The 12,401-nt window shown below is 43.0% G+C and overlaps 1 protein-coding gene across 9 annotated transcripts in view; it reads left to right on the top strand.

Moving 5' to 3' along the window:
* The window catches only part of CACNA2D4 (calcium voltage-gated channel auxiliary subunit alpha2delta 4), a 113,164-nt gene that overhangs the window by 30,066 nt on the left and 70,697 nt on the right, over nucleotides 1–12,401 (top strand). For 7 of the 9 annotated variants that reach the window (XR_008419427.1, XM_053894799.1, XM_053894800.1 and 4 more), the window contains 6 exons: nucleotides 194–327; nucleotides 2,127–2,204; nucleotides 2,993–3,073; nucleotides 3,649–3,723; nucleotides 6,832–6,918; nucleotides 7,476–7,547. Coding sequence is in view for 8 of the 9 variants with exons in the window: in XM_053894799.1 (XP_053750774.1) it covers nucleotides 194–327; nucleotides 2,127–2,204; nucleotides 2,993–3,073; nucleotides 3,649–3,723; nucleotides 6,832–6,918; nucleotides 7,476–7,547 (527 nt within the window). In the remaining variant the exon portion in view is untranslated. The remainder of the gene's footprint in view (nucleotides 1–193; nucleotides 328–2,126; nucleotides 2,205–2,992; nucleotides 3,074–3,648; nucleotides 3,724–6,831; nucleotides 6,919–7,475; nucleotides 7,548–12,401) is intronic. The other 2 variants (XM_053894798.1, XM_053894797.1) reach the window with 2 other exon arrangements.

The raw sequence follows: 12,401 nt of genomic DNA, 5'->3' as shown, positions 1-12,401 counted from the left end.
ACCACTGGCCTCCAGCTGCCTGCGGGAAAGGACACAACCTTGGGGGAAGTAGTTCCCTGTGGCCCAGGGCAGCTCCCAATGAGAGCCCTACCTGTAAGCTGAGAGCAGCTGGGGGAGCATTTGTGGGCCCTGCAGAGTTATTCCAAGTTGAACCCCCAGCTTTTCATAACCACACAACCCTTTCCTCTGCCAGGCTACTATACACAGATCTCCACACTGGCAGATGCACAGGAGAACGTGATGGAGTACCTGCACGTGCTCAGCCGCCCCATGGTCATCAACCATGACCATGACATCACCTGGACAGAAGCCTACATGGACAGCAAGGTGGGGGCCTGACCCTGCTCCAGAGTTAGGGGCCCCAGGGAGTAATAGGTAACTTCCTGGGTCAGGAGAGGGGTGAGCAGAGCACCTCCTCAGGAGATGGCATGAAGGGGTGAATACCTTCAGCCCACTAGAAGACCCATTGTCTGTATGCTACCCCCAGAGGCCCAGAAACCCCGTGAGCAGACATGCCCAAGGCTATTCTCCATGGATAACCCCTTTTCTCCAGACTTGTGCCTCCCTTCTTCCCATTGTCCTCACCTCCCTCATTGTTCTTCTCTCCTACCTGTTTCAGGAAGAAAGGTAGCCAACCAGTAATTCAAGATACTATGGCTTCATCAGGTGCTCCCCTTCCTGCACTTTCAGAGACTGCCTGTGGGTTGCAGTGATTTACACAAAGGAATAGATAGCCAAAGTAGATGAGATGTGTGGGGGCAAGAGGGACCTTCCTGGCACTTCTCAAATCATATCACATACATAGCCACCTGCTTCAGTGGTAAAGTCTCAGACTGGGATTGAGAGAGACCTGAACATAGTGGCTTAAATAAGAGAAAAGTGTAGTTCTCTCTCATGTAAAAGAACTTTAGAGGTGGCATCCCAGAGCTGATGAGGAGCTTCCTGGTCATCAGGGACCCAGGCTGCTTCTTGCATCCCCTTGGTCAACCCCAGGGTCCTCCTGATTCCAGTAGCTACTAAAACATTAGTTAACTGAAACTACTCACTTTCAGAAAACCTTACTTCCAAACTCTAAAGTGAAAAATCAGATGAGGAAGGGGAAGAGACTTGATGGTTAATGATCTATGCATAGTATAATGAATATAGATAATATCTTACTATAATTATGTAATGTAAATAACATCACTACAATGGCAATCATGTGACAATATGTAAATGTATCAAAGCAACACCATAAGTTTACACAATATTATATGTCAAATATATTCAATTTTTTAAAAGTTATTCATTCTCCAAGAAAGTATACTATAGACTTCCATGGCTCAGCACCCTCCTTTGGTTGATCCTGATGAAGATCACACATATTAAACATACCTGTGCATGCCACCTGTGAGGACCTATCTTCATGATAAAGTGGGGTGCTTGTGCAGAGCCCCTTCCAAGGAGGCTGAAGGAGGCTGCACAATGAGATGAGGCAGTCAGGGAGGAGGGCCATTTGGGAGGTGTGGAATGATGTGGCTCTGGTGTTCTGAGTGAGGAAGAGGTTGTGGGTCTGTCCCATGTGTGTTGGGAGTGACCCTGAGGTCAGCTACAACTACACCATGACCCTAAGGTCAGCTACAACTACGCCTGCCCTTGAGCTATGCTTCCTCATGCATGTGCTTGTGTTTGTGGGTGGCTCTGTGTCAATGTCCTTCTCCCTCTTAACTGCCCTGGGCTGTCATTTGGATCCATAGCAGAGATTTCTGGGCATGTGTGTGATGTGCCCCTTCCATGGTTCATGCTCATCGTTGGCATGGCCAAGACAAGAGTACTTCATGAGCATGTTTGGGAGCTGGGTTGTGGGCTCTGGGGTTTTGACACTTGTCCTGGTTTAGGACTATCATTGCTAAGAGACACTGGCCTGGTCCCCTCTCCAGCCTACCTCTCTCCTTCAGCATTTCTGCCAGCTCTCCTTTTGCAGAGAAGGGGAACCTCACTTGTGGTTTCGTCTTCCTGTTCGAAGGTGGCTTCAGCGATAGTTGAATGTCAACTATCAACTTCAGCGATAGTTGACATTGGTGACTGTGGGTCCTCCACACTATGGACTCTGAGATCTCTGTCCTTTGCTCTTTCCTCCCTGGCAGTTATTCACTTCACAGGCACAGAGCTTGATGCTCCTCACCACTGTGGCCATGCCAGTCTTCAGCAAGAAGAATGAAACGGTGAGTGGCTGCTCTCTGAGAAGTTCCAGCAGATTTTAAAAGTTGGGGTCCCTGGCTGGCATCATTAGACCAATGGTTCTTGATTGGATGGGCATCAGAACCACCTCAGAAGGGTTTTATATTCAGATTCCAAGCCCTTTGCCCAACCATTTATATCAGAATCTCTTGGTTGGGAGGGGAGTGAGGGTGGGAGGTGGAGTGGGGTCCATACTTCCCAAACTCACCCCTTGATTCTGCTTAGTCATTTTGGGGTTGTCTTATTTCTCTGCACGTGGGACCACTGTCCTGAGGATATAAGGCTAGAAAAGTCACCTGCCAACCTTCTGGCAAAACAACACTTAGCCTACCAGTTTGGACAGCCTCTAATTTGTAAAGGCCTCTGGTAAAGGACTTTCTAGAACCTTCCATCCTCTATCTGGTCAGAAAATGTTTCCTTATAGGCCTTGTGTATTCAAAGCATCCATAGATTATGGTCCTTCAGATTCTGATACTCAGCCTCTGCTATGAAAATTAATATTTTATTCAACTTTGTATTTCTTTTAAATATTATGATTTAAATATTAATACTGGAAATTAATCTTCCCTGCAGCTGAGATTTCTCCTGGGGCCTCTTCCGGTAGGTTCTAGATTTTTATTCCAGAGAGCTCAGCCTAAAATCCAACTGCAGAGGAAGGGTCATATAAGGAAGTGGCTTATATCTTCCAGGTTCTGGGAAGGCCAAGGGTCCAGTCCAGCCCTGTGCACAGGGAAGCCTGGCCTCCCCCTGAACCAGGTATTTTTCTTTCCAGCGATCCCATGGCATTCTTCTGGGTGTGGTGGGCTCTGATGTGGCCCTGAGAGAGCTGATGAAACTGGCACCCCGGTACAAGGTGAGCCTGGATCAGATGCCTGAGTCGAGGGTCACAGGCTCCCTGGGGGCTGTGCTACCAGGCTCAGGAGTCTTTCTGCAGGCATTGCAGCCAAGCCCAGAGTTGGGATGGGGCCCCTCAATCCCACCCCACAGAGAAGTGCAGGCACTGAGCCTGGTGGCAGTGGTTTGGATTTCTGGGACCCTGTGTCACCACCAGCTCTGACTTGCTCTGTGGGCTTCAGAAAGTTCTTTCCCTTCCTGGTGCCTCAGTTTTCAATCTGCTCCTCCATGCCATGCAGTCCTGTTTGGGGAAAAAATGAGATTAAATCATCAAAGCACCTAGATAGAGCATGTGATGGGGAAGAGGCTGAGTAATGATATGCATTATTGTGGCTGCTACAAACACTAAAACTTAGAAAGGAATTCAGAATCAATGGCTAGAAGCATGACGCTGGCTCAGTTATATTCTTATTTGAAAAACTCACTGCTGTGAGCTGCCATCTTTAATAGTCCTGCAATCCAACCCTCACCCAACTCCAGTTCTCCAGCCCAAACAACAGGTCTGACGCCCCTCAATCCCTGTTGTTTTGGCAGCTCGGAGTGCATGGATATGCCTTTTTGAACACTAACAATGGCTACATTCTCTCACATCCTGACCTCCGACCCCTGGTAGGTACAGATCTTACTTGCATTGGGATCTTAACTATATGGGATTTGGGGACAGTTCATAAAATCAGTTAAAACAATGAACACACATTGGGCTCCATTTAAGAACCCAATGGATAATATAAGAAAAAAAATTTAAGTCATGGTTTCCGTCTTCAAACTGTTTGTAATCTAGCAGGAAAGACAAAACAAAAAAATAGGTGAACTGATTAATGAACAGTCCAGAAAGCATATAATGAAATGTGCAGTTTTCCCTGAAGGACAAGCTTCCACTTACATTCCTGTCACTGCCTCAGTTGCTCCACACTCCTCTTGGAGTCTTACAGTGGTATCAGCAGAACTCCAGGGACTGCCCCCTCCTCAAGGGGGTGTGAACATTGAGTTAACAATAAAAATGGCAAGGGAAGAGTCTCATGAGAGGTGGGGGGGAGGGGCAGTAAAGCTGAGGCTCCCCAGAGTTTGTCTTGGGATGATATGTTCCTTAGCACTCCTGCCTCCTTCCTAGCTTGCTCCATCCTGATGCATGGGGCTGGGAACATTTTCACATGCATTCAACAGAACAACTGATGACCAAAAAAGTTGCATCATTCTATCTAAAAGTTCTGCCTTCAGGGCTAGGGGCTCCCTGATGCCTCTGGTCTGGGCACTTGGCTGCTATTGATGACAATGGCCACACCTTTCAGTGTGATTGTTCAGGGAAGTAGGAAGAAGGCAGTTAAGTCCTACAGGAACCTTAGGCCTTTCCCCTTAAAGTCTCACACTAAATTGAAATGGCAGCTGAAGACAATACCAAGCAGAGCATCTTTGTGAGAACTTACTAAGGGGCTCATCTGCCCCAGGTACCACTTGAAGAAATCATTCTAAGCCAAATTCCATTCCAATTTGGTTCAGATAGATACTGAGTGTCCATAAAGCAACTGACTGAGGTATTTAAGGCAACATATAGAAGTTCATAGTAGAGATCAGGGCACACTGGAAGCCATGTTGTCTTCCCAATTCAGACTCTACTGGGCAAGCATCTGAACCCATAATGGGTCACTGACCTCTACCAGTGGGTTCTATAGGGAGCATTCCCAGTGGCAATAAGATGATTCACTAGGAAAAAAAAAATAATATGTCAGTCATGGAGCTGACTTGTAGAATTGAAGGGCAATGGTCAGAAACTCATCGGTCACCATCTATATAATCTAGATGAATATAAGACTTCAACCAATCAATTAATATTGTGGACCTACTGGGTGCCTGACCTTATAACACTCTGAGAATACTATAAACAGAAGGTTATATCTAATTAAGGAAATAAAGTATACACAAATAGACTTAAACAAATGAAATTAGAGAAAAATAGCATGTAGAATATTATTACATAACAAACATTATTATGTAAAGCCACCATAATGAGATTCCTAAGGAAAGCACTATCAATTTGTGGTAGATATTAAGAAGAATAACAGTTAAGTTAAAAAATAAAAATAATAGAGGATTTGCCTAGTAATAAACTGAAAGTGGATCGAGAGCCATACTTCTGGCCTGAAATCTCTCTGTATGTGCTCCAAGTTATACAAAGTAGAACTGTGGTTTTAATAAAATGAGCTAAAGATGATCTTTCACGTATCATCAGGAATTAGAAAATAGAAATGAATGACGACTATTGCACCTTACTCAAAAGAAACAGATCTGGTGTAAAATATGGCAGGGGAGTGCTGTTTGCTATGAGCACAGGCATCACCAAGGCCAAGAACAGAAGCATCATCCAAGCATGGATGCAGAGAAAAAGAGAAGAATGAAAGAATACTACTGGGGCCATTATCATGCAAAACTCCCAGAAATAAGGTGACACTTTCTTGAAAAAAGAAAAAACTGGCAGAAGCAAGATACACAGTGATAGGGGACTTCAGTCTTTTAAGCATCTTCGGGGCCCCATTCTGCTAAAAGTAGACCCTCTGATTAATTCTTAATTTACCCTGACAATAAACCATCCTGTTTCCTTTTTTGATCTATTATTAAACTAAACCTGGGAAGTGCTGCCAACCTAGTAGCAGATACCTTGACAATATCTGTCTTGGTATCAGAGAGAGGGTGGCAGGGAGAGATGGAAGTCAGGGCCAAAAAACAACAACATTCAAAGACTTGATTAATGGCTCTATGTCAAGCTGGAGGGAGGTCTTTATTAGGCACTGTAGAATCTGCCTGTCCTTGACTTTGTCCCATTCAAGAATTCAATCAACAAGATGAAAACATAGAAATCAGATGACACCAAGTCTGGAAGGTATGGATAATACATTAAGGGAGGAAATTAGTATTCAGGTAGTATTATAAACAATGGGCTGAAACTAACAAGATGAATATATTAGGATGCATGGAAAGTTCTGCAAAATATTCAATGCTCAAGCATAATATTGAAAAGATGCAATTTAACAGTGTACCATGTGAGGAAGGCCAAGGGCACTTAACTGACTGAAAACTCTATTTGGGCCATTAGGGCAGTGTAGCTGCCCTGAAAATCCAGTAGAATCAGAGGCAGCAGTCAAAGCCATACAATATTTTGGTCCACACAGGTCACACCCACACTACACTGGTCAGAACCCCATCTAAAATATTGACTTTCATCCTGGGCACTTCATTTTGGGAATGACATGGACAAAGTAGAGCATATTCAGAGGGACCTGAGGGATCTACAACCTGAGAATGTTTAGCTTATAGAAGTGAAGTCAGGAGTAACAAGCACCTTCCAAACCTTAAGAGTTGTCAGGTGGAAAACATTATGTGCAGCTCCAGGGAAAGAATAAGACCAATGGGTAAAAGTAACAAGGAGCCAGATTTCAGCTCTGTATGGGGAAGAGCTTTCTAACGATTTAGAGCTGTCCAAAACCAAAACAGGCTGACTCACAAAATAGGGAGCTCCTCATCATGGGAAATACTCACTCAGAGGCCGTGAGACCATCTGTCACAAATGTTGGGAAGGGAAATGCTGCATCAGCTGGAAGGTTGACCCAGATAACCTTTAAAGAATCACTGAGATTCTTTGATTTTATGAATATATCTGTAAGGCATTATAGCAGGGCCTTATGTTTTAACCTCATGTCTTTCTTCATGACCTGCCCACTCCAGTACAGAGACGGGAAGAAACTCAAACCCAAACCTAACTACAACAGCGTGGATCTCTCTGAAGTGGAGTGGGAAGACCGAGCTGAAACCGTGAGTGGGGAAAGTAGGAGAAATAGAAGCTGGTGTAGCTCTACAGCCAGTACTCAGGCCAGCTGTGGGGCCATGAGCTCTGAGACCACCCTGTTCCTCCCCATGGAGGCTTTCCAAGTCCAAACCAGAAGCAGTTTCTGTAATGGAAAATTCTTCCAACAACTGTAATAACATAGCAGTATCTTACTAAATCCCAGAGGGTGCTGAGGCCGAATGAGCCATGTCTGTAAACCACAGAGGCTGAGCTCCAGTGGTATTTAATTCTGACTTTTGGGGTCAATAGCTCATTCAGAAAAAATTGTGTCTCAGTAATATGGCACTATGTTCTCTCATACATTAGTGTACTTGGGAGCATTATCTCGGTGAATGTCTGGAACTATAAGCTGAGTGGAACCTAGAATCATGTCTATGTTCCCTCCTGTGTATTCTGCTTAAAGGAAAAAGGGAAGAACTGAAACTATTCCTAGGGATCACCTCCAGTCTGGTCAATAAAGCTCAGTGCCTTCCGCCCTCCAGTGTGAGCCAGGGAACTAATACCATTATCTTTCCTCTTGAAGCTGAGAACAGCCATGATCAATGGGGAAACAGGGTCTCTCTCTATGGACGTGAAGGTTCCACTGGACAAAGGGGTAAGGTGCTTGAAGGAAAGAACCAGGGTCTGGTACCAGGAAGGCAGCTTCCCAGTTGATTGAGATTTGGGGAGGTGACAAGGGACTTTGACCTAGCTTAATTAGAGCTTAAGTCTTGAGTGCTTGCTGTAGTCTATGGGGCTTGACTAGAGAGTATATCCAAAATGTGCATCAACCCCAGAGAAACATCAGGCCACAAAACGATCAGTTCTTTGGAGACTACCAAGAGAAGCAGTAGGTTTAGCTCAAGGCATTTACAACGCTTTTTTCTTCCTGATGCTGCCTGCTATTTGGCTCTTTTGTTGTTTGTTATGGAAAGGGGAAAAGTGACAGTTAATTTTATAAATTGTTAGCAACTCTTGAAATCGTGTTATATGGGAAGAGGTTGAAAATAATTGCCACTCCTTAGAGCTGATTTTCATCAACTGTAACCAAAGACAGTCAAGAATCAATACACTCACTGATGCCATTGCTGTCTTCCCAGATCTACACATCATTTATAAAAGATCATTTCATCTTCTCATTTAAAAGGTTCCACTGCATTTGTGGTGAATTTTCATTGTCCCTTGACATATTTACAAATGTCACCTCCTCCCTCACAACCACCCCCACCTCCTCCTCTTGTTGCCCATCTGCCTCAGCTAAAAGAACACAGGCATCTGTCTGCAACAATTAGACCCAAGTTCTTCCACAAACACAAACCTCCATGGAAGCCAAACAAGAAAGCATTGGAAAGGAAAAGCAATTCATTGCATTCCCTTTAGACACATGGGCTGAATTTCACTGGGACCAGTATCTGATTTCTGTGGCAGTTGCCTGCTTTTTATAAGCTCTCGGCTGAGAAGAGCCTCCTTTTGGCAGACTGGACAATATCAATGATGTCACCAGTTATAGCAGCTCTTTCTCCTGATCCAAAAGAGTAAAGGTTTATTCCATGTACCTCCACCTTTATCCCAACAGACTCCTGCTTACATGCATGAAGGAGCTCTTCCTTAGCCCAGCCCAACCAAAACATTTCAGGTAGCTATAATGAAAATTTTAACATGCACATGGCAGACAGCAACTCCCAGATATATTGGAATATAGCTATACTATATCTAATTCAGACTGACTTACAAAGTAGGTACAGTGTGTCTTCTATTCTTTCCTCCCAGTGCCCAATGTTCTCATGCTGCCTTCACACTTCTCAAAGCCACCAATTGAGCAAGAGTTCTAACCAGATCCAGACAGTCTGAACTTCTCCTCAAATTTCTGCCCATCCCTTTGAAATGTGTTCATTGCTGCTAATAAACCATCCAGGTCAAATGTGCTATTTAACAAAAGCTTCCAGACATGTGGGTGCTTTAACATGAAGTAGGGTGATGCTGATCATGATCATGATATAATGCACATTTCATAGCACATAGGTGTTCATGCCTTACTACTACTACTAATAATAATAATAGTGGTAGCTAACATTTATTTGAAACTCGACTAAGCACGTTATAAGTATTCACTTAACATTCACAATCCTATGAAGTATATACTATCCTATCCCCATTTTATAGATGAGGAAATTTAGAGAGGCTAAAAACTTGCCCAGTCATCTAGATGATTAATTGCAAAGCCCTCATGTGTCTGATTCTAGACCACACACTCTTTTTTTTTTCTGAGAGAGAGAGAGAGAGAGAGAGAGAGGGAGAGAGAGAGATTGAGAGAGAGAATCTTAAGCAGGCTCCGCACCCAGACTGGAGCCCGACATGGAGCTTGATTCCACGACCCTGGGATCGTGACCTGAGCTGATTTCAAGAGTCAGATGCTTAACCAACTGAGCCACTTAGGCACCCCTAGACCCCACACTCTTAACCACTAATGTTTAAGGCTTTTTTGTAGGAGTATCCCTGAATTCTCTACTCACTCTCCAGCCTTAAAGACTTCCCAAGAGTCTCTTTAGAATTCTGTTTCCATCTTTAAAATTCATTGTCTTCTCCTCTCCCTCCACCTCATTATATCATAACTCAACTCTAATCTTTCATCTCTTTACTTCCATGCTCAGAAGCCATCACACCTGCACTGTGTGTGTAGGACATTTTGCTATGTGGCCACTACTGTGGTATCCAGCCTCCTGCTGCTCTGATCTATTACGAGGCCACTCTGCGATGTTGCTACATTTTTTTCACTACCAATTGCTCTGTCTGCCCAATGTGTCTTCTCTTTTTAAGAGTCACAGACAGTTCCATTGTTTTCTCGCCTGCCACTCTATCCCATCCCTCGCAGCTCAGTGGTGTGTCTCACCTCACAAACTCGTTCCTCACTAGAAACACTCTTCATATCTAGGCCAAGGGAAGCTTTCTTAAAGCATTGTGGGAATATCTGTCATCATTCAAGCCATCCTTCTGGCAGGTGTAGTTTGTTTTGTTGTTTTCTCTAGGGGATTTTACATGTATCCTTACTTCCCATGGATCAATTTAGACCTTTTTTCCTAAACACCAGACAGGTCAGTATGGTGGCATTCACAAGACAGTAATAGCAACCCAGCAAGATTTAGAGCAGGGCTCACAAACTCAAAAACCTATGGGGTCAGATAGGCTGTGTTCAGAAATGTGAGTAATAAAGACAAGCCTCAGTATTTGTGGTTCTGGGAACTGAAGAGTTACAAGTATCATCTAAAGGAGACAGCTAAGAATCTGTATTTTTTAATGTGCATTTAATTCCAAAAATATTGAAAATACAATCTGAGCCAATATCTAAGATATCAAATTGAAAGGGGTCCAGCTTTGGCTTGTAGGCCTCCTATTGGCCATTTTGATAGCTGTCTGTTTTCCCCAAAATGTGGACCAGTAATAGGTATCATAATTTCTAAACCATCAGTAGCATCCTGGGCAGATATCCTAAGACATGTTTAAAAGAAAAGACAGGGACACCTAAGTGGCTTAGTCAGTTGAGTGTCCAACTCTTGGTTTCAGCTCAGGTCATGATCATGGGATCAAGCCCTGCATCAGGCTCCTCACTGAGCATAGAGTCTGCTTAAGAGTCTCTCTCTCTCTCTCTCTCTCTCTCTCTCACTCTCTTTCTCTTTCCCTTTCTCTTTCTCTCTCCCCCACTCACACACACACTCTCAAAGAATAAAAGGAAGGAAGGAATGAAGTTCATTAGTTTAATTTAAAACTTCATTTAAAAAAAAAGAAAAAGAAAGAAAAAACAGGTAAAATATCCTGAAGTATCTTATCCGGCACGCTTTTTATCATTTTCATCTTGTTTGATAGTTTAGAAAAAATAATTAGCAGTGGGAGAGGAAGAGAGACAGTGTTCTTTACTAGCCTTTAGATTTTTCCAAGTTAGCCCTGCTGATGGGTGCATGGTGTGTACATACACACACACACACACACACACACACACACACACCAGCAACTGACATAGTCAGTTAGGACAGATTTGCCCTATATTCCTCCAGTACCTTCTAATCCCTATGCACTGGATTCAGGGGGGTAGCTCTGTGTCACTTTCTCATTCTCTCTGTGTGTTACACACTCACTCATTCACTTTTTTTCCAGCAAAGGAAGGCAATCTATTAAAGGAGGAGATTGTTCTGACACCTCTTTACTCATATTTTCCAAACCTCTCCAGTTCTTTCTTTCGGTTAACAAGATTCAGAGACAGCACCACTCCTCTCTTCCTTTTGCCTCAGCCTTAAAAGATTATCTCAAAGTTATGATTCTAGTTATGAGGGAGCAGCTTGCAATAGACTAATTCTCCAGTATATAACAATTATAAATTTATTTATAATTGAACAAAATATTAAAATATTAAAAAACAAACATTTAAGGACATGCGAAAGTGGCCAAAAGCAGGCAGAAGCAAGGGTTGAAGAAGCTTCAACCCTTGAATCAAGAGAACTACACTGGGTGAAACACACATTTATGTTTTTTTTTTTTTCTTAAGGGATGCCCCAGTCTGTTTAAATGAAATAGCTATAATTCAAGCAGAAAGCTATAGTTACCATCTTGAAGTATCAACTAACAGAACTTGGGCTCTCAGAGTGTATTGAAATGAAAGAAAATACCCTAGAAATAAGGGATCCTACAGGTGGGCTGGCCCTAATATATGTAAACAAACTCCTCTCAAATTCTTGACTGACCTTAAAGTACATATACGCAAGGGAGACTCTAAGTACCCAGGGGAAAGCAACAGTTGAAAGAGTTGAAAATCAGAACAAGGATTTCAACTGTTGCCTATGGTAATGAAGACAGTTTGGAGTCTAAGTCACACCAAGGTGAAGAGGTGTGGTAAATACCTCAGGATTTTCTTTGAAAGCACAGAAGAGTTATACTTTAGGAGTAAAAACTATGTCCCAAGACCAAGAGATTCACTCTAGACCTAAAGACAAAGTTGAAACAGACCCACCCTAACAAAAATGTAAATCCAAGCCTCCACATGCTCAGGGTGATCAGCTAATTATTTATCTGCTGATTAAAATAAAAATCAACACTTGTCAGAGGAAGACAAGGTATCTCCAACCTATTCTTTACAATAGCCAGTATAGCATAAAAATTAGCAGGTGCATGAAGAAAAAGGAAAATGTGACACATAGTTAAAAGAAAAAGCAGTCTTAGAAACTGACCCAGAAATGACCAGCTGTTGGATTAGAAGGACTTTATAGCAGATATAACACATTTGCACAAGGAATTAAAGGGCAGTCAGAATGAGTGAATAAATGGAGAGTCTCAGCAGAGAAATGGTTGGGGTTTAATCAAAGTAGGTCCACTACAAGTGATATGAATATAGGGTTTTATTCCAGGGGTCAAACATTATCAGATTGTTATTGCTGGTAAAGAAGTTTGTAAGGCTGGTGTCTCTGCATCTAGTGGTGAGTTT

The sequence above is a fragment of the Panthera pardus genome, unplaced genomic scaffold (genome assembly GCF_024362965.1).
Source record: "Panthera pardus isolate Hobbes unplaced genomic scaffold, ASM2436296v1 HiC_scaffold_6, whole genome shotgun sequence".
NCBI lineage: Eukaryota > Metazoa > Chordata > Mammalia > Carnivora > Felidae > Panthera > Panthera pardus.
This window is presented reverse-complemented; position numbering and strand designations above follow the sequence as displayed.